A 24,481-nucleotide genomic window follows, 5' to 3' on the forward strand; every position below is an offset into this window, starting at 1 on the left:
CGCGTGGCATGTGGCGTCCGCTCGCGCCGGCTAGGGTCGTGCGCGGCTGCTAGCGAGACAACTTCAGGTGGACCCAGCGGCTCTGCTGCGAGCACAAACAGAAGAAGGAAGCATCGCATTTGGACACGACACGCGGCAGAGCCAGAGCGTGTCGTCTATGACGAGGTACATTTCAAGGGCAGACAACGAAGGAGAAGCAAGGAATCGAGGGCCTCCCGCTCGGGTCGACGTACGATGACATGGTGGCGCGCCGCTTAGTAGACCTCGAGCACGTAGCGCTCCTCCTCCTTGAGGTGCTCGATCTTCTCCTCTGCCTGCTCAGTGCTCATGCCCTGGTCGACGAAGCCGTCGATGAGCGCCTGCGTCACATCCGGCACGGGCTGCGTAGCAATGGAGGCGTCAGGATGTGTGCTGCGGCAGAGAGAGAGACACACGGCAAAGACGCACCCAGGTGGGACCGCACAGGCACGCGTAGCCCTTGTGCTCCTCCTCCGTCGCCGAGAGGAGCTTGGTGATGGTGCCGGCGTGCTCGCGGATGCGGTCCTGGATGTAGCTGAAGAAGAAGCAATACGGTCAGTCCCCGGCAGCATGGCGCACGCTCCGCACCGGACTCACATCTTGTTCTTCTGGTCACGCGAGAAGGCGGTGAGCAGCGTGATGAGGCCGTCGCGCTCGTACGCCTTGAGCTCCTCGCCGTAGAGGAACTCGCTGGCCTCGTGGCGCGAGCCGAAGCAGTAGATGAGCGGGCCGACGGGCTTGCCCTGGGCCTTCTGCACGGCGCGTGCCTGGATGTAGGCGCGGAAGGGCGCGGCGCCCGTGCCGAGGCCGGCCATGATGATGGGCTGGCTCGTGATGGGCGGCAGCTTCATGATGCTCGGCTTCAGCGACACGGTCACCTCGTCGCCCGGCTTGAGCGCGGCCAGGTAGCGCGTGCACTGGCCGAAGCGCGCCGAGCCCGACGGCGTCTGCCAGTCGACGGTGACGATGAGCAGGTGCACCGAGTCGCCGACGGCGCTCTGCGCACTGGCGATCGAGTAGTGGCGCGGCTCGATGGGCTGCACCTCGGCCATGAGCTGGTCGAGCGGCAGGCGCGCCGAGGGGAACATGCGCAGCACATCGGCATACGTCACCGTCTCGACCTCGCTCAGCTTCTTGAACGTCGCCGAGCCCTCGGCGGCGGCAATGAAGCGCAGCCAGCGCGCCTCGTCGCGGTTCGTCGCCACGCCCGAGAGCGCCTCGTAGAAGCGCTTCGGCGGCTTGCCGAAGATGTCGAGGCGCTGCTGCAGCAGCTGGAAGACACTGCGGCTCTCCCAGCGGCCGGGCGCCACGATCGACGGCACGCTCACCACCTCGTTGCCGTCCATGCCGTACCACTCGAGGAACTCGCGCACCTCGTCGGCGTCGTTCCAGCCGTGCACGCCGAGCGCCTCGCCGACCTCGTACTTGAGGCCCGTGCCGGCCGTCGAGAGCTCAAGGTGGAAGACGTTGCGGTCGTAGTCCGTCGGCGTCAGGCGGCGGTTCTCCGTGCACTTGACGAGCCACGTCTGCTCGTGCAGGTCGGGGCGCAAGGCACGCTCGTCGAGCGCGTACGCCTCGGAGAAGAGGAACTGCCACGCCGGCAGCGCCCACGTGGCGCGCGACGACGCCGCCGTGCCCTCGGCCGCGGCGAACACGGCCGTGTCGGCGTTGGGCGCAAAGGCGTTGTACGTGCCCGAGACGGCGCGCGAGGCCGCAGCGTCGTCCTCGGCCGCACGCCAGGCGGCGGCGTCGAAGGCGACAGTCTGCAGCGCCTTGATGCTGGCAGCCACGAGCTGCGGCACGCCACCAGGACCCAGCGGCGCAGTGCCGAGCGTCTTGCGCACCACGGCCTCGCCAGCCGAGGCGTCACCGCCGGTGTGGGCGTGCACGAAGGCGGCGAGCAGCACGGCGCTGGCGACCTCGCGCGGCAGGGCGGCCTTCTTCTCGCCACCAGCCAGCTGCTCGGCGACGCTGGCAGCGTCGATGAGGAGCAGACGAGCATTGGCAGCCGCGAGGGCGCGGCGGTCGGCAGCGCTGAGCTTGGCCTCGACCTCGGCCACCTCCCAGCCCGACGCGTTGAGCACGACGGAGGCGCCCTGTGCCAGGTTGTCGAAAGCCGCGACGCCCTTGAGCAGAGCGGCCTCGGCGACGACGAGGGTGCTGGAGCCGGTCTGTGCGGCAAGCGCCACGGGCAGCTCCTCGGCCTGCGCGGCAGCAGCACCGAGGACGATGTCGGCGCGCAGCACGCCGCCCTGCGTGTAGTTGTCGAAGCGGGTGAGGCCGCGGGCGGAGTCCGAGGCGCGCAGGGCACGCGAGACGAGGGCGCCGAGGCCGCTGGTGGGCGACGAGTCGCCGTCGAGGAACGTGGCGAGACGCTGGGCGCCCAGAAGGCCGGCGCTGAGCGCCTCGTCAACCTCGAGCGTGGCGATGTTGATGGCGTCCGAGGCGTGGGCGGCGGTGCGGAGCAGGGCGGCCCACTGCGCCGCCGTCAGGCTCTGGCCCGCGGCGAGAGCCAGCGGGAGCACGGCACGCGGCGCGGCCGTGAAGTCGCTGAGGAGCGCGGCCTGGACATCGTCGAACAGCAGGCCGGAGCTGCCGGCGCGCACCTCGTCGAGCACGTGGATGCGGCGCACGCTGGACGGCAGCGCCGCAAGCAGCGCGGCGTCGTCCCAGGGACGCAGCACGCGCACGCCCAGCACGCCGACGGACGTGTCGGCGGCGCGCGCCAGCATGCTCTTGGCCGCGAGGAAGTGCGGGCCGTTGGGCACCACGAGCACCGTCGTGGCATTGTCGGCGCCGGCGTAGTCGAAGTGCGACAGGCCACGGGCGGCGAGCGCCTGCGTGAGCGTGGGCGCGATCTGCGCCTCGGCGCGCGCCAGCGGCGCCACCTCGCGCGCGGCAAAGGCGCCGTCGAAGACGTGCACGACGTTGTTGCCCTGCGCGCCGGCGTCGTAGGCAGCCGCCGCGACGGCGACGGCCTCGGAGCGCGAGCCGGAGAGCACGACGGCAAACGGCTGCGTCGCCTCGCTGAGCGCCGCCGTGGCGGCGGCGACGCTGGCGTAGTCGTTGTGCACGCTCAGCGAGCCCGTGCCGTCGGCGTCGATGGCCTGCGCGGCGGAGCTGACGTGCAGCACGAGGCGCGCGTCACTCACGGGCATGGCGGCGAGCGCCGGCGCCATGCCGACAAGCGCCTGGGCGTTGGCGAGCACGCTGACGACCTTCTTGAGGGCGCCGGCCGTGACGGGCTGGGTGCTGCTGGAGCCGCGCTCGGCGACGTAGCCGGCGATGGCGGTGCCGGCGCCGGTGCGCGTCTGCATGCTGATGACCTTGGTGCGGCTGTGGAAGCCCTTGCTGACGGCGCGCTGCGCCTCGGCCTCGGCCCAGGCGCCGAGGCCGCCGTTGGCGGCGCTCTCGTAGACGAAGAGCGCGGTGGAGCTGCTGTACGCCAGCTCCTCGATCTGGCCGGCGGCGGTGAGGCGGCGCTCGGCGTCGGGCACGCCCGAGACCCACACGGGCACCGTCGGCGGCGCCGTCTGGTCGGCGGGCGCGTCGAGCGGCCCGCTGAGGTTCATGCTCGTCTGCGCCACGTGCGCCGGCGCCTGCAGCTCCTTGGGCGTCGGCGGCGTGGCGGCGTCGACGAAGGGCTTCTTGATATCGGCGCTGCTGCCGTCCTGCGCGTCGAGCTTCTTCTTCTCCTCGAGCGCGCGCGCGGTGATGGCGTGCACCGAGGCGCCGACGGGCTGCGTCTTGGCCTCGACGGCCGTCTTTGCGCCGGCGAGCTGCGCCTTGGTCTCGTCGGCGGCCTTTGCGCCGGCGCCGGCGAGCTTCTGGGCTGCCGCGCTCTCGGCGACGGCACGCACGGGCGCGCTCTCGGCGACGGCGTCGACGGCCTTCTTGGCGGCCGCCTTGGGCTGCTCGACAGCCTCGCTGACGGCGCGCTGAGCCTTTGCGCGGTCGTTGCGCGAGACCTTTGTGCCGGGTGCGATCTGGCTGCGCGAGAGCAGCAGCGCGCCGCCGACGCCGACGGCGAGGCCGCCGGCGAAGATGGCGGCGGTGGAGAGGGGCGTGGGAGGCGCCATGGTGAGGGGTGATGGGGGAGAGAGGAGGGAGGTGCGCCAGGCGCGGGAAGAAGTGCCGTCGCCCGCCAGGGTTTCGCGCCGGCGGAGCGCGGCGGCTTTGTCACAGCTCGGCCACCGGCGCCCGCCGATGGCGCCATGCCACGTGACGCGCGCGTTAGACCCTGGCCGGCACGTCGCGGCCGCCGATTTCCGACGCGCTCGCGCCGCCGCTTGCACCACCTCAAGGCACAGCACGCAGCGCCCACAGGGGCATCGCAGCATGTGCGAGAGATGGCGACTGAGGGTGCACCAGTAGGAGCAGGAGCGCCGTCGCCTGCCTTCAGCGCTGTGGTCGGCGCCTGCCGCAGCACGGCGCCCTGCCCGCCTGCTCCCCTGCCGCAAGCGCACGGCAATCTCGCGCCTTTGGAAGTCGGCACCGGCGTACGGCCGCAACGTCAAAGTGGAGCGCGCGGCTGCGGGGAAGCCGATGCGGGCAGATGGGCAGTGTCGCGCTGGCGGAGGACCGCGGCGGTGCCCCGTGCGCCGTCTTCTGGCCCAAGCCCAACTCAAGCAGCAGCGTCGTCTTCTCTGCACACGCAGCTCACCCTCTCACCACCACCGACGCACCACCTCACCACCTCCCACACCACACACACCCAGCATGTCCAAGTCCTTTGTCCCCGCCGACGCGGCCGTGTTTGACCCCAAGAACATGCTCTTCCAGCGCGTGCGTGGCTGCTGCGAGTGTGCGCATCGCTGCTCTGCTGGCTGACCCTGCCTCTTGCTCGCTGCACAGCTCGGCGACTCGGGCCTGCGCGTCTCGCGCCTCTCGCTCGGCAGCTGGCTGACGTACGGCGTGCGTGCGGCGGGTCTGCGACACTCTGTGCATGCGCAGCGGCGCTGACCTGCACCCGCACATGCAGGGCACCGTCGACGAGGAGGGCACGCAGGCGCTGCTCGACCAGGCCTTCAAGGCCGGCATCAACACCTTCGACACGGCCGAGACGTACAGCGGCGGCCTGGCCGAGAGTGCGTGTGGCCGGAGAGAGGGTCGATGAGGCCTGAGGCTGATGCCCACACCCTGCCTCCTCCTCGCCCGCAGTCGCCGTGGGCAAGGCCATCAAGAACCTCAAGTGGCGCCGCTCCGACGTCGTGCTCATCACCAAGATCTTCTTTGGCACGGCCACGAGCAAGGAGCCAAACGCGCGCGGCCTCAGCCGCAAGCACATCATCGAGGGCACAAACGACTCGCTCGAGCGTGCCGGCCTGACGTACTGGGACGCCGTGTTTGGTGCGTCTGTGAGCGAGCGTGGCGGTGGCGTGACTGCTGCTGCTGCTGCTGAGCCGCCGCTGCTGTTGCCGCTGCCGTTGCGCACTCCATCTTCCGGCACACGCGGCTGATCACACGCCACAGCGCACCGTCCCGACCCGACGGTCCCGATGCACGAGATCGTGCGTGCCTTCAATCACCTCATCGACCAGGGCAAGGCGTTCTACTGGGGCACGAGCGAGTGGAGCGCGCAGCAGATCGAGGAGGCACACGGCGTGGCGCACCAGCTGGGCCTCATTGCGCCCATCTGTGACCAGGCACAGTGTGAGTCTGGCAGCCAGGCCCAATCATGCCGGCCGCTGTGCGTCGTGCTGAGGCATCTGCCGTTCAGACTCGGCTCTGCACCGCGAGCGCGTCGAGGTTGAGTACGCGCCGCTCTACAAGAAGTACGACTACGGCCTCACCATCTGGTCGCCGCTCAAGTCGGTGCGTCTTTTCCTTGGTCTCCTCCGTGTCCCTCGCGCTGATGTCTCCTCTGCGTAGGGTATCCTGACGGGCAAGTACAACGACGCCACCGTCCCCTCGGGCTCGCGCTTCGAGACCAACGCCGCCTTCTTCAAGGACAGCGTGGACAAGCTGAAGACGGAGGAGGGCAAGGCTGAGCTGGCCAAGGTCGCTCGCCTGGGCGAGATTGCCAAGAAGCTCGGCACGAGCACCGGCACGCTCGCCATCGCGTGAGTCATCCCGACCCTCTTCTGATGCGCGCCAAGCTGACAGCGCGAGCGCCAGTTGGTGCCTGGCAAACCCGCACGTCTCGACGGTGCTGCTCGGCGCCACGAAGGCGAGCCAGCTGGAGGAGAATCTCAAGGCGATCGAGGTGCTGCCCAAGCTCACCAGCGAGGTGCTCAAGGAGATTGACGGCGCGCTGGAGAACGTGCCGGCGCACCCCAGCACCTTCGGCCGCACGCCGATCTAACTCAGAAAGCAAGATGCTGGGGCTGAGAGCAGAAAAGGGCTCGCAGAAGCCCAATCAAACGCTCTTTGCAGACTGTCAGGCCTCGCAGACCATCGTCAGCGGACGTTGGGAGGGATGATTCGCTATTGCAGCGTCGGTGCGAGTCGAGAAAGCCGTGGGGCTGAAAGGGGGGGGGGGGGATGCTCTATAGCAGAGCACGCACTTCGGCCTCCCACTCCTTGCACGCCGGATGCTCTGTGCGGCGACGGGAGACCGCGAGAGTGAGCGAACGACCAGCGGACGTGCAGGTGTTGCACACGAAGGTCGGCGGCACTCACTGGGCGCGTACTTCTCGAGCGCCTGCGAGGTGCGAAGGGTGGGTTGGAGAAGAGGAGAGCGAGGGAGAGTCAGTCATGCGCCTCCCCGCACGTTCACATCTTCTCTGTCCTCCTGGCATGCCTCTTCCGTGAGCGCCTTCTCGCTGCTCACCTGCAGGAACATCTCGACGTAGCGCGTCTGCGCCTCCTCGGGCGCCACGCCCTTGTTCTTGGCGTGTGCGTCGTGCTTGAGGCGCGACTCGACGCGCACGATCGAGGGACGCTCGCCGGTGACGTCTCCCGTCAGGCCCTGCTCACTCTGGTTGCATGTGCAGCGCGTCAGCAAGAGGCGGGCGAAGGAAGGGTTAAGGCGGAGCAACGCACCATGCCCCAGAAGGCGAGCTTCTCAGAGATGCTCAGCCCAATGCTCAGGCCCTTGGCCGGGTCGTTGGCCAGCTCGACACTCTTGGTGAACGCGGGCGACTGCGGGATGGCGGGCGCGGCGGCCGAGGGACCGGACATGGCTGGCTGAGGATGCAAAGGGAGGAGAGATGCAGCGTAGAGGCGAACGGTGCGGCCTGCCCACATCTTATACACCCCCCTCTCCCCTCCTCATCGAGCGTGAGGCGGTGCGCCTCCTCGCGCGGCCCGTGCGCCGGAGCGGGCCGCAGCAATGAGAAGCGGCAGAAGGCGCCATGAGAAGCGGCAGAAGCCTTCTTGCCGCGCGGCATCTTGACGGCTGCGGCTGCGGCGCAGCGCTGGCGAGCGTCGCGTGATGAAGCCTGCGGCGTGGCGGCACCGAAGAAGCGGCAACGGCGAGCGGCGCCTTCGCGGGCGGCGGCGGCGCGAGCATGTGCCGCTGCAGCGGAGGCAGATCTGCCTCCATTCTCAGGGGTCGATGCGTCGCGCTGCGTCTCTCCGAAGCACGCCCCGGCCTGCATCGCTGGGCCGAGCTCGCCCGCTCTCTGACAGCGGCTCTCACCGCCGAGGGGCCGCGCCGCGCACCTGAGCTTCGCTCTTGCGGGGAGCTGAAGCCGGGCAAAGGCCCTCCACGCGTCTTCGGAGCGGGAGTCTCCATCGCGTCAGGGCGCTGATGCTTCCGTGCAGGCACAGCCTCCCTACGCAGATCCCGCTCTACAGCGCCCGCCGCTGAGCCCAGCTTCTCTCCTGTCTCTCATGGCACTCCTCGGCACTCTCCCTCCCAGCGACCGTCTCGAAGCTCCGGCTCCCGTAGTCATCACATTGCGCAGGCGAGAGCAGCTGATGAGCTAGAGGCCGCCCTGCAGGATCCGCTGCGCCACGCGTTCCTTCAACTGTCCCGTCGGAGAGAGCGTCAGCTGCGTCCGCGCGGCTCCCCCAGCACGGCCCGACTCACGCTGCTGTAGGCACTCAGCAGGCTTTGCTCGTTGATCTGCACCACACTCTCGACGTCGGGCCGCGGGCGCGAGACGCGCGAGGCGATCGTCGTTGCGTCCATCTCGAGGATGATGCTGAAGAGGGACGGCATGCGTCAGTGATGTGGGATTCGATGCTTGACGGGCGGCGAGACAGACGAGGGGGAGGCGTCGAGGAGAGCGGTCTGCGGCTTGCGCCTGTCCCTTTGCCTCACTCGCTGCTCCAGAAAGCATGCGCCACTCACCCATCGTCCACCGCCTCGTCAATCGCAAGGGCCACGAGATCCAAGTTCTCGAGCAGTGCGCGCTTCTCAATGGCGCCGTGCGGCAGCAGCTGCGTAATGGCGTCGTGCAGCGTCGAGAGGAGGCTCGACAGCATCAGCTCGTTCTCGCCCGCGGGCGCCACGACGTAGAGCAGCACGTCGGGCAGCGTGCGGAAGAGGAGCAGGTGCGAGTCGTAGAGGATAATGTCGCCTAGAGAAGAGAGGTGAGCACAAGGGAGTGAGAAGCTTGATGCCGTGCGGATCCGTGGGTCTCCGGGCGCTGCAGAGTCTGTCCCAGTCGTCGAAACCTGAGCGGCCTCGCGACCATGTCGCATTGGCTCTCCTTTGCCCATGCGCATATCTACGGCTCGTTGGCTCTGACCGTCTGTCTTGCAGCCTGCCACATGGTGCGGCGTGCACAACGGGGCTGCCGCACCTTGGCCAGCAGGGCACCGCTCCGTGCACTCTACCGCCATCCACCTCAGCTTCGCCCATCGCGCTTGTTCCGCAAGCGCCTGGCACGACTCCTAGCGCCGCTCATGCCTTCCACGCACTGCCTCTCGCTTGCCACACTCTCACGGCTGCCAGCCGTGCGCCACACTCACCGCCGCCGCGCCGCGTCTTCTCCCACACGGCCTTCTCAAAGGCGCGCTGCTCCTTGAGCGTCGCCAGCGGCGCCGCGGCACCGGCGTCCTTGGACGGCGCGTGCGGCGGCGTGTAGTATCTGCCGATGGCTTGTCAGCGAGGCACACGGCGAGTCCGGGCGTTCATTGGCTCTGCGCACTTGCAGATGATGCGCCCGCCGTCGTTTGCGTCGAGCAGCAGCACGGCCGAGGTGCTGTAGAGCGTCAGGTTGACCATCTCGCTGCTACTGCTTTGCGCCGCCAGTGGAGGGAGTTGCAGATGTGTCGAGAGATGAATGTCAAAGAACGTCTTTGCTGGCCGTGCTTCGATGTGGGCTCGGCGCCGGCCCAAGAAGGAGCTCAGGCGTGAGACAAGGCGGCCAGATGGAAGCGGAGAAGACGAGGGAGCGTGAGAAGCGTGGACGTGTGAATGAGAGCGCGGAAGTGGGCGGTGATCAGGACGACTGAAGCAGGCTGTGCGCGGCAGTCGAGTGCAAGAGGTGTGCGTGCGCTGAGAGGTGAGGTGAGGGTGAGGTGTTGGTGTAGGAAGCCAGGTCCAAGGCGCGTTGCGCCCGTGCGCCAGCGCCGCCGCCGCACGGCTGGCCGTGGGAGGCGGGGCGTGGCACGTGACCGCGGGAGCGGCGCGGGGGCTGAGTGGCCCCATGGCGCGGCGGCGGCGACTGCGCCCTCCATGACTCCACTCCACTCCACTCCACCACCCCCGCTCCTCGGCCCAGCCATGGGCGCACTCCTCTCGCTGCCCCTCCTGGGGCTGCCCGTCTCGCTCGCCTCGTCCGCGCTCAGCGGCCTCGCCTTCTGCTTCGCCTCGACGGCCGCCTCGTCGCTGCTCAAGTCGTGCAACTGCCAGAGCAGCATGGCGACGCGCATCGGCTTTGCGCTCCTCTTCTGCCTCGACGCGTGCGTCGCGTGGCTGAGCCGCAGCGGCTACGCCGTCAAGCAGGTGGAGAAGTGGAGCTACGGCTGGCTCGCCATGGACTGCGAGGGCGACGGCGAGCGCTGCTACGGCGTGCTGGCGGTGAGTCGGACGTGGCGGTGCGCGACATACGGTGCGGGAACAGAACAGGGCAGCGTGGCGGCGAGAGAGGGAGCGGTCAGGTGCAACGCGGCATGCTGGCAGGCAGTGGAGAGCGCTACAGCTGTCACGCCTTTCTGCCTCTGGACTCATTGGTCTTGGAGGCAAGTGGAGCACAATGGCTCAACAGCGACAGCGCCGCTGCCGGCACTTCGGAGCGCCAGTTGGCGAGCTGGAGGCCTTCGGCGGACGCTGTTCGCTCGAGTGATCCGTATTCCCCTCGCTGCGCGCGTACCAGTCTTCGGTCCCGGCGCAGCACCAAGCCTCATCTCCTCCCTGCCTGCGCGTGGCATCTCACTGACGCTCCGTGCTCGGTCTTCTAGGTGCACCGCATCACCTTTGCCCTCTCGCTCTTCCACTGCCTCCTCGGCCTGCTGCTGCTCGGCGTGCACGACACGCGCAACAAGCGCGCGGCGCTGCAGAACGGGTGAGTCGCCGCAAGGGACAGGGCAGCAGGTGCAGCACGGGTGGCACAGATGCGCTTGGCGTGGAGCACAGATGCGCATGGCGTGAGGCATACCGGCGTGGAGTACACATGCGCTTGACGTGGAGCACAGATGCGCCTTGCGTCGAGCAACTTGCCTCGCTTCGCCTGCCGACCATGCTCGTCACTGGCTCTTCGCCTGCTTTCAGGCTCTGCATCGCATCGCACTGACTCCTGCCCTGCAGCTGGTGGGGCCCCAAGGTGCTCGTGTGGATGCTGCTCGTCGTGCTCACCTTCTTCATGCCCAACGGCTTCTTCATGGTGTGGGCCAACTACTTTGCGCTGGCCTTCTCCTTTGTCTTCATCCTGCTCGGCCTCGTGCTGCTCATCGACTTTGCGCACACGTGGAGCGAGACGTGCCTGGACCGCTGGGAGGAGACGAATGCGCCGTTCTGGAAGTACACGCTCATCGGCTCGACGCTCGGCATGTACAGCTTCGTGCTCGTCATGACGGGCGTGCTCTACGGCTACTTTACCGGCACCGGCTGCGGTCTCAACACGACGTTCATCACCATCAACCTCTTCCTCGTGGCGTTCCTGACGGCGCTCTGCGTCTCGCCATCAGTGCAGGAGGCCAATCCGCGCTCGGGCCTGGCGCAGAGCAGCATGGTGGGCGCCTACTGCACCTATCTCATCACCTCGGCCATCCTGAACCACGACGACGTGGCGTGCAACCCCATCACGCGCGGGCGTGCCGGTGGCGTCAAGAACACGACGGTGGTGCTTGGCGCCCTCTTCACCTTCCTCGCCATTGCCTACTCGACGTCGCGCGCTGCCACGCAGAGCAAGGCGCTCGTCGGCCGCCGCCGTGCTGCCCTCGCCACCGCCGCGCCCAGCCACGGCGAGGAGCTGGCCGGCTATGGCGCCACGGACGTCGAGGCTCCCACGACGACGCAGCCGAAGCGAAAGGAGTCGCTGCGCATCCAGGCGCTGCAGGCCGCCGTCGATGCCGGCTCGCTGCCGGCGTCTGCGCTCGAGGAGGCCGCGTCGGACGACGACGACGACGAGCTCGACTCGGCCAGCATGAAGGCGGCGCGCGACGAGAACGACGACGAGCGCAACGGCACGCGCTACAACTACGCCTTCTTCCACTTCATCTTTGCCATCGCCGCGTGCTACGTGGCCATGCTGCTGACCGACTGGTGAGGCTGACGTGGCGACCCCTCTCCTGCCTCTGCTAACACGTCTTGCCAGGCACATTGTCCGCGCCCTCGGCCCCTCGCCCGACGCAGACGAGCCCGGCACGCCCATCGTCGTCGTCGGCCGCTCGCCGGCGGCCATGTGGATGCGTGTCACGAGCGCCTGGCTCTGCGCGGCGCTGTACGCCTGGAGCCTCGTGGCACCCGTGCTGCGTGAGTTGGCGCGCGCATGTCTGCGTGCGGGAGCGGAGCGCTGACACGATTCTTGCTGCACAGTGCCGGATCGCTTCAGCGTCGACTAGCCGTCGTGGCTCTGTGCGCTCCTCGCTGCCCGCTGTACATATACCTGCGCCTCTGCCTCCCCGCAATCGGACGTTTATCCTCGGCATCTGCTGGTGAAGGGAGGAGCGAGGCGTATAGCCAGCCGCTGTCTGCCTTGCTGAACGGGCACCTTCTGCTCGAGCGCGCTGCACATACGTCCGCTCAGAGGATCAGTACCGAGGTCACAGCGGCGCTCCGTTGCCAGGCTGCGTTGAGCCTGTGACACGTGTCTCAACGCATTGCATTTCCATCCTGAGTGCTGCTCTCCCACAAGGCTCTTCCATGGTGCAGACAGCCTCGCCGCCTCGACGAGTAAGGAAGATAACGCGGACGAGAGCAAGGCCGACGCCGCGCACTGGAGCTGGAAGTCTGATCGCGAAGGGGATGCAAGCGCGATCGCTCGCATGACTCCCGATATCAGACCTGCGCATCCACTCTCCCCGCATCATCTACTGCATGCATCTGGCGCCGAGATAAACACCTAGCGAGTGTAGGCGCTGTAGTCGAAGCGCTTGCGCTGCGGCGGCGCTCCACCAGCTGCTCCTCCATGCGCAGGCGGCGGAGGTGCGTACGGTGCAGCTGCGGCAGGAGGCGCGCCGTAGTTGCCGTAGTGCTGCTGCTGCGGAACCGGCGGAGGGGCGGCAGCCGCGGGGCTGTAGCCGTAAGGTGCATGCGCTGGCGGTGCTTGATGCGGCGGCGGCTGAGGCGCGTATCCCTGTGCGGGCGGCGGCGCTGCCGGAGCATACGCTGCTGGAGCAACGCCGTAGCCTCCGGCGGGCGGTGGTGCGTACGCGGCCTGAGTGGCGGGCGGCGCTGCGTAGCCGGACGACGGCTGAGCGTTGTAGGCGTTGTATGCTGGCGCAGCTGGGGCAGCTGGGGCATAGCCTTGCGCGGCTGGTGGCGGCGCAGCATATGCCTGCGCCGCAGGAGCGTACGGCGAATGCTGCTGTGGAGGCGGCGCTGGTGAAGCATACGCCTGAGCATGTGCCGGCGGCGCGACGGGCGGAGCAGGGCGCGTGTACGAGTAAGGGTGCTCCTCGATGCGCTCCTTCGCTCGTTCCCTTCTCAAAGGTCTTCCAGCAGCGGGCACAGATGCGCTCGTAGACGTGGAATGCTGCGCCCGTTGCCATGCGAGCTGCGCGGCCGTCAGCTCAGGCTCGACGACCTTGGGACGCGAGCCTTTGCCGAGATATGGCCGTGGTGCACGGTGGAACGGGAAGGTCTGCGGCTTTGGTGGCGCAATGACGATGCCCGGCCCTGGACGCATATTCTCTGCTGGCGGCGACGCAGCTGAACGTGCGGGCGGCGGGCCAGGAGGTCGGAGCATGCGTGAAAGGCCTTCGGCACGAAGAGCACGTCCGGGAGAGTGAGCTTCCCCAGCTGGAGGGCCTCGCCGTTCGCCAGGAGGAGGCCGCGGCGGAGGTGAAGCAGAAGCCGGAGGCGAAGCACTCGAGGCACCAGCACTGGAGGCACCCACGCTCGCACCGAGCGCGAGGAGCTTCTGCCGCGCAGCTTCGAGGCGTGCAAGCTGCTCTGGCGTCAGCTGCGCGGCAGCCGGGATAGCGGGAGCTGAGCTGCCAGAGCTAGAGGTCGAGGTCGTGGGCAGTGAAGAAGAGGCGTTGGCAGGCGCATCACTCGAGGGCTGTGCATCTCCACCCGCACCGCCAGCATCGGAGACAGGCGTCGCGTCGGCCGCAGCGCTGCCGTTCGTGTGCGCTGCCTCGCCGATTGTAGCCGTCTCCTCAGTCAGCATCTTGCTGTCCTCGCTCTGCGCCTGCTCTGCCTGCGCCGTCTCCACGCCTGCCATCGTTCCCTCTGCTCCTTTCCACCCGAGTGGCGGCACGAGCCCCGGGCTCTCCAATGGCGATGCAAAGCGCATCTTCTTCCTGCGATCTTCTCTCCTCTCCTCGTTGCGCTCCTTCTCGTCGAGAGCAGCTGCAGCTGCGCCCGTCTGTTGGCGCTCGTCGCCCGTGGTGCTGCGCGGACGCCGTAGAGCTGAGGGCCGCGCTTGCACGACGGGCGCAGCGACAGCGGGGAGAGTGCTGCTCGATGCGACGGCAGATGCGGAAGCAGCCGCTGGAGCCGAGGCGGTGCCGTCGATTTGAGATGACCCAGACGACGAGGCAATCACAGCCGGCATTTGCTCGACAGCTTCTGCAGTCGCGGGAGCACTTGCGGGTGACTCGATCTCTTCAGCAGGCGTTGCGGTCGGCTGCTGCTGTGCGGCCGAAGCGGATGCAGTGCCAGTGTCTGCCGCGGAAAGTTCCGGTGCGGCGCTCTCGATTGGCTGCTCGGAACGAGCTGGATATGCTGGTGCTTCCGTGTGCTCTGCTGCGCTCGCGACGGGCAGCACATGCTCAGCAGCTGGCTGAGCGAGCGACGACTCGAGCTCGGGCGGCTGCTGCTGCGACTGCGCCAGTGTCTGCTCCTGCGGCAAAGCGTCGAGGCCAGAGTCGGCAGTGTCCGCAGAGAGCGGCTGCGCTGGCTCGGGCTGCTCGCCAGCATGCGCAGGTAGCGGCGCCTCCGCCGCGGCAGGCTCCATCACGACGCCTGCTTCTGCTGCTGGTGCGGGTGTGTCGGGCGCCGGCGCTGACGACGTGCTCGCACCGTCGGCTGGCGGAGCTGCCAGGTGCGGCAGCTCGCTGAGCATGGCGGGCTGCGCGCACGCTGCCGGCAGAGCGCAATGCAGCGCGGGTGAGGGCGAGAGTGGATGTGGATGGAAGCGCAGCGGCTGCGAAGAGGCACCCCTCGGCACGCTGGTGCAGGTGGAGGGAGGTCGAGGCGGCATCACGTGCGGCGCAGTGCCGCTGCCAGCGGCGAAATCGGCAGAGGAGCGCAGCGGCGCGTGGCAGGCGGTGCCATGCCGCGGCGCGTGCCTTGTGCGAATTCAACGCCAAAACCTCGCCGCTCCTGCGCCGCCGCCTCCTGTCCGGCCACCACACCCCCCTCAGTCTGCCCTGCGCGCACAAAGGCAGCACACCTCACCTCATCTCATCGACGCGTCTCACCCATTGCGCTCCCAATCTCGCACCCTCCTCTCGCGCCAGCAGACACTGCCGAGCTTCGGCTGCCGCCATGAACCGCGACGCGTCGCGCGCCGGCGGCGCTGCGCCGGCCGCCAATGGCGCGCCTGCGCCCAAGAAGCCGGAGAACAAGCGGCCAGTCATCCCCGATAGCGACGAGAGCGAAGACGAGGCACCGCTCGTGAGTGCTGTGGTGATGTGGGCAGAGCTGTGCTGGCTCGCACCTGCCGCTTGGCACGAGGTGGAGGTCACCGCCAGCCTGGGCGAGCCAGGGGTGTCGCGCGCAAGTCGCTGCAGTCCTCGTGGAGACAGCACGGGAGAAGGACTCAGGCGGACAGTCGAGCTGGTCGCTGACCTGGTGTATACACAGGCAAAGCGTGTCAAGGCTGAGCCCTCGGCGTCTGCGGCTCCCGTTGCTGCGCCAGTCGCACAGCCGGACTCGCGCGCCAGCACGCCGTTGTCTTCGGACGAGGACGCGCCGCTTGCCAAGGTGGTCGCCGCGCCTAACGGCAAGGGCAAGAAGCGCAGCAGCGGCGACTCGGACTCGGACGAGCCGCTGAGCGTGCAGGCGGGCAGCAGCCGCAACGGTGCTGCTTCGAGCAAGCGCGCGCCTGCCAAGGGCCGCGCCTCGGAGCTTGCCAATGGCTCGCGTGCTCGCAAGGCCTCGACGCCGGCCAGCGCGGCAGGCACGGAGGGCAATGACGATGACGACGAGGATGATGATGACGACGAGGATGATGACGGCGAGGACGACGGCGAGGACGAGGAGGAGGAGGAAGACGATGAGGACGACGACGCGAGCAGCAGCGGCAGCACGAAGTCGAAGGCCAAGGCCAAGGGCAAGAAGCCGGCGCAGAAGGGCCCCAAGGGCCGCGGCGAGAAGAAGTGGGACACGCTGTACCACACGGGCCCGCGCTTCCCGCCGCCGTACGAGCCCATTCTCGACTCGGTGAAGCTGAAGTACGACGGTGAGTGCGAACTGCGCTGCCGCTTGTATGCTCCGTGCTGACGCTGCGCCAGGCAAGCCCGTGCGTCTTGCGCCCGAGGCCGAGGAGGCCGCCATGTTCTACGCCGTCAAGCTCGAGACGCAGCACGCGCAGGACGCCGTGTTCAACAAGAACTTCTTCCAGGACTTCCAGAAGCTGCTGGCCAAGCACCCACCTGTGAGCCTGGCTGCAGCAGTGTGCGCCTGCCCGTCCGCTGAACCTTCTTCCGCCTGCAGAAGGATGGCACCAAGATCACAAAGTTCGAGAAGCTCGACTTCCGCGCCATGTACGACTACGACCGCGGCGTCAAGGACGAGGCCAAGGCGGCCAAGGCCAAGATGGCGCCGTCGGCGCGCCGCCTGGCGCTCGAGGCCAAGAAGAAGGAGGAGGCGGCGATGAAGACGTGCGTCGTCGACGGCGTCGAGCAGCGCGTCGGCAATGTCATGGTCGAGCCGCCGGCGCTCTTTCTCGGCCGCGGCGAGCACCCCAAGAAGGGCAGGATCAAGGTGCGTCACCTCTGCTTCGCCTGTGCTGCCCTCGTTGACACCTGAGTCGCGCTCCCTGCAGCAACGCATCGCACCGGAGCAGATCACCATCAACCACACACTCAAGGACCCCAAGCACCCGCCGCCCGCGCCGCCGCCGGGCCACAAGTGGAAGGACATCAAGTGCGACAAGAAGAGCACGTGGCTCGCCTTCTGGAAGGAGAGCATTAATGGGCAGTACAAATACATGTACCTCGACGCCTCGAGCAACTTCAAGTCGAACTCGGACCGCGACAAGTTCGAGAAGGCGCGCCAGCTCGACGTGAGTCGGCCTCGGTGTGTGCGACGCCCAGCTATTGACCGCTCTCCCGTGCAGAAATGCGTCGTGAAGCTGCGCCGCCACATCGACGACATGCTCAGCTCGAAGCAGCGCTTCGACCGACAGCTCGGCACCGTTGTGTGGCTGATCGACAACTACAGCTTGCGTGCGGGCAACGAGAAGGGCGAGGACGAGGCGGCGACGTACGGCGTGTGCTCGCTGCTCGTCGAGCACGTCACGGGCCTGATCGAGGGCCAGGCCGGCTCCGACGTGTCGCAGGTAAAGCTCGAGTTCCTCGGCAAGGACTCGATGCGCTTCAAGGAGACGCTCACCGTGCCGACACGCATCTACAAGAACTTCAAGATGTTCACCCAGTCCACGCGCCTCGCCAATGGCGCCGTCGGCGCCAAGGACGGCTCGGACGAGATCTTCGACCGCGTGGACGTGAGTGCACCGTCTACCGCTCATATGCTGCAGCGCTGAGCAGCAGCGCTGACACCCTGCTCCGCGCAGCCGTCGGCGGTGAACAAGTTCCTGCAGAACGAGGCAAACGGCGGCATGAAGGGCCTCTCGGCCAAGGTGTTCCGCACGTACAACGCGTCGACGACGTTCCAGGGCCTGCTCGACCAGACGGCCGAGAACCTCAAGGCGTCGGGCCTCGAGGCCACGCCGCAGACGCTCAAGGACCAGTACCACCAGGCGAACCGCCTCGTGGCCATCCTGTGCAACCATCAAAAGACGCTCAACCCCATCCTCAACCAGCGCGCGCAGGAACGCCACGAGCAGAAGGTGAGTCAGCTGGCGCTGCCCGGCGTGTCTGCCCTCACACCCGCCGCCAGCTGCTCTCGATCGCCTACGACCGCCACAAGGAGCGGCAGAAGGTGCTCAAGTGGGGCACGCCCGAGCAGATCCGCAAGGAGTACCCGGCCAAGACGCACGAGTGGGTGCGCGACCTAACGTCGCTCCTCAAGCCCGTCGCCATCACCAAGGAGCAGATCAAGGAGCACGAGGAGCGCACGGTCGAGGCGCGCAAGACGAAGATCCAGGCGGCCTTCGACCGCGCGCAGCTGGAGCGCGAGTTCCTCAAGGAGCTCAAGGAGGAGCAGAACTCGCAGGACGTCAAGCCCAAGGCCAAGAAGGGCCGCAAGCGCGGCAGCGACGATGAGGACGAGGACGAGGAGGACATCAAGGGCGGCTCGCGCTTCAAGACGCAGGCCGAGGTGGATGCCGAGAAGAAGCGCCTCGACGATGAGCTGAAGGTGCTGGCGCGCGAGCGCAGCGGCGGCAGCTCGCTCGAGGCCAGCGCGATCAACGTGCCGTCGTGCATCAAGAAGATCATCGGCAAGATTGCGCAGCACGAGAAGGTCGAGGCTGAGTTTGCCATCAAGAACAAGACGTCCGACGTCTCGCTCGGCACCTCGAAGCTGAACTACATTGTGCGTGTGCCGCATCACGCCTTTCTGACACGTGCTGACAGCTCGTGCAGGACCCGCGCATCACTGTCGCGTGGCTGAAGAAGTGGGACGCCTTCCTCGTCAAGCGCGACGGCGCGCCCAAGAAGACGGTGAAGAAAGAGGCCAAGGGCTCGCCGAGCAAGAAGGGCGGCGTCAAGAAGGAGGAGCCCGAGGACGTCAAGCCGGCGAAGAAGGGCGTGGGCAAGAAGCAGGCCATGGCGGCGGCACAGGCAAAGGAGGACGTCAAGCTCGACAAGCTCGACCGCGCCGCGGCCAAGGACGCCGACAAGATGCAGCTCGACCTCAAGATCCTGCCCATCTCGCAGTACTTCCCGCAGACGATGCTCAAGAAGTTCCGCGTGAGTTGCCGCCGCGTGGCTCTTTAGCGTGACACAACACCTACTGACATGCTCTTTCCGCAGTGGGCATCGTACGACGACAACAACGACGACCTGCCCGCCGACTGGACGTTTGTCAAGGACGCCAAGCTCAAGATCCGCACGAACAGTGAGTGGCGCAACGATTCGCCCAGCCTACCTCCGTCTGACCTCACTGCGCAGTGTCGAGCGCGAACCGCGACGGCGATGCCGTCGACGAGAAGGACGAGGCGCTGGCCGAGCAGGTCGTGGTGCAGACCAAGGTCGCACGCGCCACCACCGACGCCAAGGGCAAGAATGGCGCCAGCAGCAGCAAGGTGCCGGGTCTCAACAGCACCTCGAGCGCCACGCGCAAGCGCCCCGCCGCGGCCGACGACGACTCGGACGACGAGCCGCTGGCGGCTGCGGCGCCCGCGCGCAAGAAGGTCGCCTCCAGCATGAAGGCCGCCGCGCCCAAGGCTGCCGCCTCCGACGACTCGGACGACGATGCGCCGCTCGCGGCCGCCAAGTAGGCGTCCCACCTTCATCCCTCTACTGTCACACTCATTCCTGCACCCTGCGCCGCCTGCATCTGAACCTAGCTAATGACATCCGAGCCGCGTGACGAGTACACCGTAGTGGGAGAAGGGAGATGGAGAAGCTGCGACGGAGGCAGAGGAGGCAAGCAGTCCGTTGCGCGCGCGCGCGATGCAAGCAGAGCGGCTCAGCGGTTGAGCGCTTCGGCCAGCGCCGACGGCTCGGCGTGCGCAGGGCGCCGGTCGCCCTTCTTCCAGTCGCTGAAGCGGAAGGCGTGGTGGTGGAAGTTGCGCCGCACACTGGGATCGCGCCCCGTGCGGTCGTCGGGGCGCGGCAGCACACGCCGGAAGGACTGGGCAGCATCGAGCAGCGCCGCCGAGCCGTCGTCTGGACCCTGTGGGCGCGCATGCGGGCCGGCCATGAGTGGCAGCGAGGCCTGTGCCGTGACACCGATCGGGCTGCGCAGGTAGAAGCGCGTGCGGATCGGGTCGGTGTTGAGCACGGGCGCCGACTGCTGCCGCACGACCGCTGGCCGGCTGGGGCCCGGCGCAGTGGAGAGGCGCCGCAGCTGCGTCGTCAGGATGTTGCGCCATGCCCGGGCGCTCTCGATCGGCTCGCGCTCGCGCGCCACCTCTTCGAGCCGCGAGAGGTGGGCGTCGGTCTCGGCGTCGATGCCGTGCGCCAGCGTCTTGAGTGTCTCGTGCAGGTGCACGACGTCGGCGAAGACGGCAGAGAGCGTGGCGGTGAACGTGAGAGCCTGTGAGTGGGTCGGTTAGAGGGGGCGCTTCGCTCATCTAGGCTGCACCAGACTCACCTGCCGCAGCCAGTAGCTCGCCAGCGCGATGTTCGAGCCGTCGCCTTCCAGGCCCGCGGCGTGCGACACCAGCACGGAGCCGGCGGCAAAGATGACGTAGGTGTTGATGCTCGGCACGGCGCAGAGCCCAAAGCGGCCTGAGTAGGCAAGACGGTGAGCCACGGCCAGCCGGTACGCGAGAGCGAAGGCACTCACGATCGGCAACCTCCGTCTCTTCGAGAATCTCGACAGCAGCGCGGAAGGCGCGGCGCTCGGCGACCGAGTTGCCCGGGAAGGGCCGCTGCATCTGAATGACATAGACGCGCGTCCACTGCGACAGCATTCGTGAGAGAAGGAAGGACTGAGCCTCGCGCGTTGCCGACTCACCACATACTCGGCAAACGTGTGCGAGTAATCCGTCGGGTCCTCGGACTGCAGCAGCTCAAAGGGCGTGCCGGCCTCCCACTCGGCCAGCTGCGCCTCGATGCGCGCCGTGGCGCTCTCGCGCGTCTCGAGCCCGGGCCCGCCAAGCTTGCGGTTGAAGTGTTGCTGCGGGTGCGGAGCCAGGCGTCAGCACAAGATCAGATCAAGACTTGATCTTGTACGCACCTGGGTGAGCAGGCCCTCGAGAATGGGCGTGAGCGTCAGGCCGCGATGCAAGCGCTTCAGCAGCCGGTGGTGGCCATGCCAGCCTCCGATCTCCGGCGCAAAGGAGGCATCCGGCGGCCAGTCGCTCGTGAGGCCGTCGCCTGCCAGCGCGTCTTCCTCGGGCGAGTCGGGAAAGGGACAATCCTGCTCGACGTAGCGCAAGAACGGCGGGCGTCCGACAGCCATCGACACGTATTTGCTGGTGTCTCACTGTCAGCTCGACTCGTATCGCTCGCCAGTCCAGACTCTACTCACTCGCACGCAAACGTGACCCAAAACAGACGGTTGCCCATGCGGTCCTTGCCCACGGCCCCATCGCCGAGGATGGCCGTATCAGAGCGGTGCCAGCCTCTCTCTAGCACGGCACGGATCGCGAGAGTGCCGTAGCGCTCGGCCTCGCGATGCCGCGAGGCACGCCACTCAATGTTCAGCAGATAGAGATACGCGGCGATCGTCTGCGGCGCCGTCTCGTCTGCGCCCTCGAGGTAGAGCCGTGCGCGCGCCGCCAGCACGTGGCTCAGCTGGCGCAGCGAGAGCGAGGCGCCAGACATGCTGGCCTGCACGGGATCCCAGAGGTGTGAGGGCTCGATGAACGGCTCGTCGGTGGGGCCCATCCATGTCGTGGCGATGAGCGCACAGATGGCGCTATGCAGAAGCGGCGTGCGCTCGGCCTGGGCGCGGTGCGAGCCGCCGCGCGGATCGAGGCCGACCCAGCACATGTACGGCCAGTGCTCGACAATGGCGACCGGGTACAATTCGCCCCACAGCTTGTCGAAGATGATCTGCGGAATCGCGGGCTCTTCGAGCGTGACGGGCCGGTGGAAGAAGTCGGTCGGGTCCGCGATCGGCCAGATGTCCTCCATCGTCGCCGGCGGCGAGCGCGTCGTGCTCAGCTTGCGCCCGCTGCGCAGCAGCTTGGCCTCGGTGATGGAGCTGTTGCGGCTGCCGCCGCTCAACGTGGATGCGTCTGAGGTGCGGTCACGCTGCAGCACGGCGTTGGCTGTGCCGGAGAGCTGCTCGTCGCGGCCAATGGTCGGGTGAGCCGAGGAGGAGCGGTGACCCTTCTGCACCCAGCCGCTCGTGGCACTGTTCGGCGGGAATGGGTATGCGCCGTTCATGCTGAAGTTCTGCCAGTTGGCCAAGCCCTGCAGGCTGCCGCGCTTGCGCTCGAGGTCAAAATTGCGGAAGCCAAAGTCGGATGGCGAGCTCGCAGAGGCAGGCGACTGCACGCGCGGCTCCAGCGCCGAGGCTGCTCCCATCGCGCCGCCAGCCGAGGAGCCAGGCATGCTCGGGCCGGTCCAGTGTGAAGGACTGCGTGGATAGCTCGGCAACGGGCCAGTCTCGAATGGAGACACGGCAGCGGGTGGCAATGGCGGCGCGTTGCTCGATGTGAAGCGCGGCATGCCGTCCTGCCCGTTGTACGACGTCTGTCGGCTGCTCGAGGGTGCCTCCAGCGGCATGCTGGCACTGAAGTCGAAGCGCTGCGCCTGTGCACCTCGTATGCTAGGCAGCGGAGGCGCCTGGTCGGACAGCGTCGCGGCAGGCGGCGATGGCCGGCGCATGCGGCTCGGCGGCGGCGCCATCCAGCCGCCTGGCGAGTTCTCGTAATGTGGCGTGAGCGCCGACGGCGGCGGCCGCGGCACGCTCTCGTCGGACATGAACGAGTGCCCGCCGGGCGACTCTGCAGCAATGGCTCCTCTCCGCGGAAGGGCGGCGCCTGTCAGGCCGCTGCTCGAGCCCGCGATGCCAGACATCGGCGAGTCTGGCGCCGGCGAGTACGTCTCGGCATGGGTGGAGGCGGCAGGCGCAGCTGGCCGCAGCACACTTGGGCCCGCCTCGCTGGAGCTCTTCGTCATGGAGATGCTCTTCTGCCGCTGCGTCTCTTTCGGCGCCGGCAGCGACTTGCGCATGCGCACCGAGCCCTTTGGCGGACCACTGCAGCCGTGGCATCAGGCGCTGGCCACGCATGTGGAGACCGGCGAATGCTCACCGCTTCTTCGCCTGCCCGTACTCGCAATGCTCCTCGCTGTGCTGGCATGTGGTGCATGGGTTCTGACCATCGCACTAGCCAGAGCGGTCAGCGTCATGACGGGCGAAGCTTGGCCTCGTTGCACTGCCACGCAGCACGCCGGCTACGCCATTCGGCACACGACGCCTGCTCACCTTGACGCGCTTGACGCTGCAGCTCTTGCACGCCTGCTGGATGCGGCGCTTCTTGGGCCGCGCGGCGGGCTCTTCGCCGGCCGACGGCGCGCGGCTGCTGCTGTCGCCCATGACGTCGCGGCTGCTGTCGCCCATGGCGTTGCGAGAGCGCAGCGGCGTGGCCAGGCGCCGTGCAGCCGGCCGATGCCGGAAGCGGGCGGAGTGGCAGGAGAGGCTGCAGCAGGCGAGACGATGCGCGGCGGAGAAGGAGCTGGGCGCGCAGACGTGGGATCGCCAGTGGTGCGTGCAGCGGTGGTGGTGATGATGGTGGTGCGGGATGAGGAGCAGCGACGCCGCTGCTGCCGGTGCCGAGGCGGCGAGCTGCTCGAGGACGTAGGCAGCCGACAGCGGGTGCCTGCCGAGCTCCACTTCGCGCGTGCCAGGCACTTTGCGGCAGCAGCGCCGGACACCGACCGCCGACGCCGAGAGGATCAGCATGCAGATGCAGGTGCAGCGTCTGCGGGAGAATCGCAGCGGCAGCGGCAGCGGCGCGCGTCATGCACCTCCATTTGCCCAGCTCGCAGCGACAGGGCAGCCTGCAGGGCAAGGGCAGAGCAGCCGCCAGCTGCGGCGGCTGCGCTCTGACCGACCGCGATCAGCAGCATGTGTGCGCAGCGCAGCCCTTGCAGGAACTTGCCGTCGTGCCCTGCATCGTGCACGCTGCGGCACAAGGCGAGCGCAGTCGAGTGCGAGACGCAGACGCAGCGAAGGCAGACGCAGCGAGCCAGGCGGCAGGAGGCCGCGCGGCGCCGGGTTCTTCCTGCGGCGCACGGCTCCGCCCGCGAAATCAAGTACCAGATGCAGCCGACGGATGCGCAGCACAGCGGCCGCTCGCGACGTCGCCAGAAGGGTGTGCTGCAAGTGCAGGCTACCACAACATGCTATGCATTGTCAGCAGCGTGCACGCAAAGCAGCGCACCCCTGGGCGTGCGAGGTAAAGGCCGTGCTAGCGCCGGCCGGACGTCTCGCTCCGCCCTCTCACAAAGGTGCGCCGCGAAGGAAGGCCCACCCTTACCGTCCAAGCCTCACGTCGAGGCCGCTCTGCCGAGTCGACGGGCCGGAGTTATGCCTCGCTCGCCCTGCATTCGATTTTGCGTGCTGCGTGTGATGACGGCGCGCATGGGTCTAGCAGCACACGCTAGCGCAGGCGTCGGGCGTCGGGCGTCGGTGCTTCCAGGCGACCGAGAGGCCGCTCCGCCGGTGCGGGAGCGCTCGCGCATGCTGGGCCGCCGAGCCGCTGCATGCTGCATCCCGGGCCGCAGATGCCATGATGCAGAAGCAGGCTCTGCAGCGCCATGCTCGCAGAGGAGCTCCGGCCGCGAGCGGCGCAGGAGGCCAAAGCGCATCGCCGGCGCTGAAGCGGCGCCCTCGAGCATGCATCGCGGAAGCATGATCAGCGAGCATGACGAGAAGGAGGCAGCGCCAAACCGGAATTTCGCTGCCGGCTGCGCTCTCGTCTGCGGCTGGCGGCCCAAGCAAGCACCACGCACCAAGCGGAAGCACGGCGGCTGGGCGCAGTGCAGCTGCTCCTGCATATGCCCGCCTCCGAAGGTCCGAGGTCCATTGCTTCGTTTGTCCTCCGCGTGGCCGCTCGTCGTGCGGACGCGGCACCAGCATGCGACGCAGTGACCGTGCCAAGCTTGATGCTGCACGCGGCGCATGACGGAGAGGCCGCTGCAAGTCGATGATCCGCACGCCAGCACCCGCAGCCGTCGGGTCGGGGCAAGAAGCGTCGTTTCGACG

General features: G+C 67.9%; 8 protein-coding genes across 8 annotated transcripts; 3 read left to right on the plus strand and 5 right to left on the minus strand.

Annotated features, from left to right (window-relative positions):
* Positions 1-254: 254 nt before the first annotated feature.
* FA09DRAFT_298513 (hypothetical protein) lies at positions 255-3,590 on the minus strand (the record flags this gene model as incomplete). Its single annotated transcript, XM_025740249.1, has 3 exons — positions 255-380; positions 448-553; positions 616-3,590. 3 exons carry the CDS (start codon positions 3,588-3,590, stop codon positions 255-257), a joined length of 3,207 nt encoding a protein of 1,068 aa, XP_025597556.1.
* A 1,147-nt stretch (positions 3,591-4,737) lies between these two features.
* Positions 4,738-6,470, plus strand: FA09DRAFT_319549 (putative potassium channel beta subunit protein; the record flags this gene model as incomplete). The annotated part of the gene is made up of 8 exons (XM_025740945.1): positions 4,738-4,803; positions 4,873-4,932; positions 5,000-5,105; positions 5,179-5,367; positions 5,491-5,670; positions 5,738-5,832; positions 5,890-6,080; positions 6,136-6,470. 8 exons carry the CDS (start codon positions 4,738-4,740, stop codon positions 6,320-6,322), a joined length of 1,074 nt encoding a protein of 357 aa, XP_025597557.1. The 3' UTR covers positions 6,323-6,470.
* Positions 6,471-6,506: 36 nt separating this feature from the next.
* FA09DRAFT_339291 (hypothetical protein) lies at positions 6,507-7,140 on the minus strand (the record flags this gene model as incomplete). Its single annotated transcript, XM_025744197.1, has 4 exons — positions 6,507-6,556; positions 6,640-6,661; positions 6,791-6,937; positions 7,003-7,140. 4 exons carry the CDS (start codon positions 7,138-7,140, stop codon positions 6,507-6,509), a joined length of 357 nt encoding a protein of 118 aa, XP_025597558.1.
* A 606-nt stretch (positions 7,141-7,746) lies between these two features.
* On the minus strand, positions 7,747-9,438 carry FA09DRAFT_343529 (coatomer protein). The gene is made up of 5 exons (XM_025744606.1): positions 9,060-9,438; positions 8,881-8,999; positions 8,258-8,486; positions 7,994-8,108; positions 7,747-7,931 (listed from the first exon to the last, which is right to left on the minus strand). The coding sequence occupies exons 1-5, from the start codon at positions 9,134-9,136 to the stop codon at positions 7,887-7,889; spliced, it is 585 nt and encodes a 194-aa protein (XP_025597559.1). The 5' UTR covers positions 9,137-9,438; the 3' UTR covers positions 7,747-7,886.
* A 164-nt stretch (positions 9,439-9,602) lies between these two features.
* On the plus strand, positions 9,603-11,999 carry FA09DRAFT_330461 (TMS membrane protein/tumor differentially expressed protein). Its single transcript, XM_025742609.1, has 5 exons — positions 9,603-9,934; positions 10,315-10,418; positions 10,661-11,617; positions 11,670-11,827; positions 11,891-11,999. The coding sequence occupies exons 1-5, from the start codon at positions 9,638-9,640 to the stop codon at positions 11,914-11,916; spliced, it is 1,542 nt and encodes a 513-aa protein (XP_025597560.1). The 5' UTR covers positions 9,603-9,637; the 3' UTR covers positions 11,917-11,999.
* A 417-nt stretch (positions 12,000-12,416) lies between these two features.
* FA09DRAFT_339294 (hypothetical protein) lies at positions 12,417-14,585 on the minus strand (the record flags this gene model as incomplete). The annotated part of the gene is made up of 1 exon (XM_025744198.1): positions 12,417-14,585. The coding sequence occupies one exon, from the start codon at positions 14,583-14,585 to the stop codon at positions 12,417-12,419; it is 2,169 nt and encodes a 722-aa protein (XP_025597561.1).
* Positions 14,586-15,032: 447 nt separating this feature from the next.
* FA09DRAFT_319558 (hypothetical protein) lies at positions 15,033-19,194 on the plus strand. The gene is made up of 10 exons (XM_025740946.1): positions 15,033-15,926; positions 15,979-16,121; positions 16,181-16,450; positions 16,512-16,751; positions 16,806-17,192; positions 17,262-17,537; positions 17,588-18,184; positions 18,235-18,561; positions 18,625-18,709; positions 18,763-19,194. Exons 1-10 carry the CDS (start codon positions 15,155-15,157, stop codon positions 19,089-19,091), a joined length of 3,426 nt encoding a protein of 1,141 aa, XP_025597562.1. The 5' UTR covers positions 15,033-15,154; the 3' UTR covers positions 19,092-19,194.
* Positions 19,195-20,469: 1,275 nt separating this feature from the next.
* FA09DRAFT_48424 (hypothetical protein) lies at positions 20,470-22,533 on the minus strand. The gene has a single exon (XM_025745687.1). The coding sequence runs from the start codon at positions 22,444-22,446 to the stop codon at positions 20,788-20,790; it is 1,659 nt and encodes a 552-aa protein (XP_025597563.1). The 5' UTR covers positions 22,447-22,533; the 3' UTR covers positions 20,470-20,787.
* Positions 22,534-24,481: the final 1,948 nt, after the last annotated feature.

Source organism: Tilletiopsis washingtonensis, assembly GCF_003144115.1.
Source record: "Tilletiopsis washingtonensis strain MCA 4186 unplaced genomic scaffold FA09scaffold_13, whole genome shotgun sequence".
Classification (NCBI taxonomy): domain Eukaryota; kingdom Fungi; phylum Basidiomycota; class Exobasidiomycetes; order Entylomatales; genus Tilletiopsis; species Tilletiopsis washingtonensis.

Excerpts from the sequence above, each read along its gene's own strand:
- FA09DRAFT_343529 (XM_025744606.1), bottom strand. The coding sequence starts at position 9,136 with ATGGTCAACCTGACGCTCTACAGCACCTCGGCCGTGCTGCTGCTCGAC. Across the intron at positions 8,487-8,880 it reads GAAGACGCGGCGCGGCGGCG|GCGACATTATCCTCTACGAC; the intron begins GTGAGTGTGGCG and ends TCTCTTCTCTAG. Across the intron at positions 7,932-7,993 it reads TGCTGAGTGCCTACAGCAGC|TTGAAGGAACGCGTGGCGCA; the intron begins GTGAGTCGGGCC and ends CCGACGGGACAG.
- FA09DRAFT_330461 (XM_025742609.1), top strand. The coding sequence starts at position 9,638 with ATGGGCGCACTCCTCTCGCTGCCCCTCCTGGGGCTGCCCGTCTCGCTC. Across the intron at positions 9,935-10,314 it reads GCTGCTACGGCGTGCTGGCG|GTGCACCGCATCACCTTTGC; the intron begins GTGAGTCGGACG and ends TCGGTCTTCTAG. Across the intron at positions 11,618-11,669 it reads GCCATGCTGCTGACCGACTG|GCACATTGTCCGCGCCCTCG; the intron begins GTGAGGCTGACG and ends ACGTCTTGCCAG.
- FA09DRAFT_319558 (XM_025740946.1), top strand. The coding sequence starts at position 15,155 with ATGTGGGCAGAGCTGTGCTGGCTCGCACCTGCCGCTTGGCACGAGGTG. Across the intron at positions 16,752-16,805 it reads AGAAGGCGCGCCAGCTCGAC|AAATGCGTCGTGAAGCTGCG; the intron begins GTGAGTCGGCCT and ends TCTCCCGTGCAG. Across the intron at positions 17,538-17,587 it reads AGGAACGCCACGAGCAGAAG|CTGCTCTCGATCGCCTACGA; the intron begins GTGAGTCAGCTG and ends ACCCGCCGCCAG.
- FA09DRAFT_48424 (XM_025745687.1), bottom strand. The coding sequence starts at position 22,446 with ATGCGCAAGTCGCTGCCGGCGCCGAAAGAGACGCAGCGGCAGAAGAGC.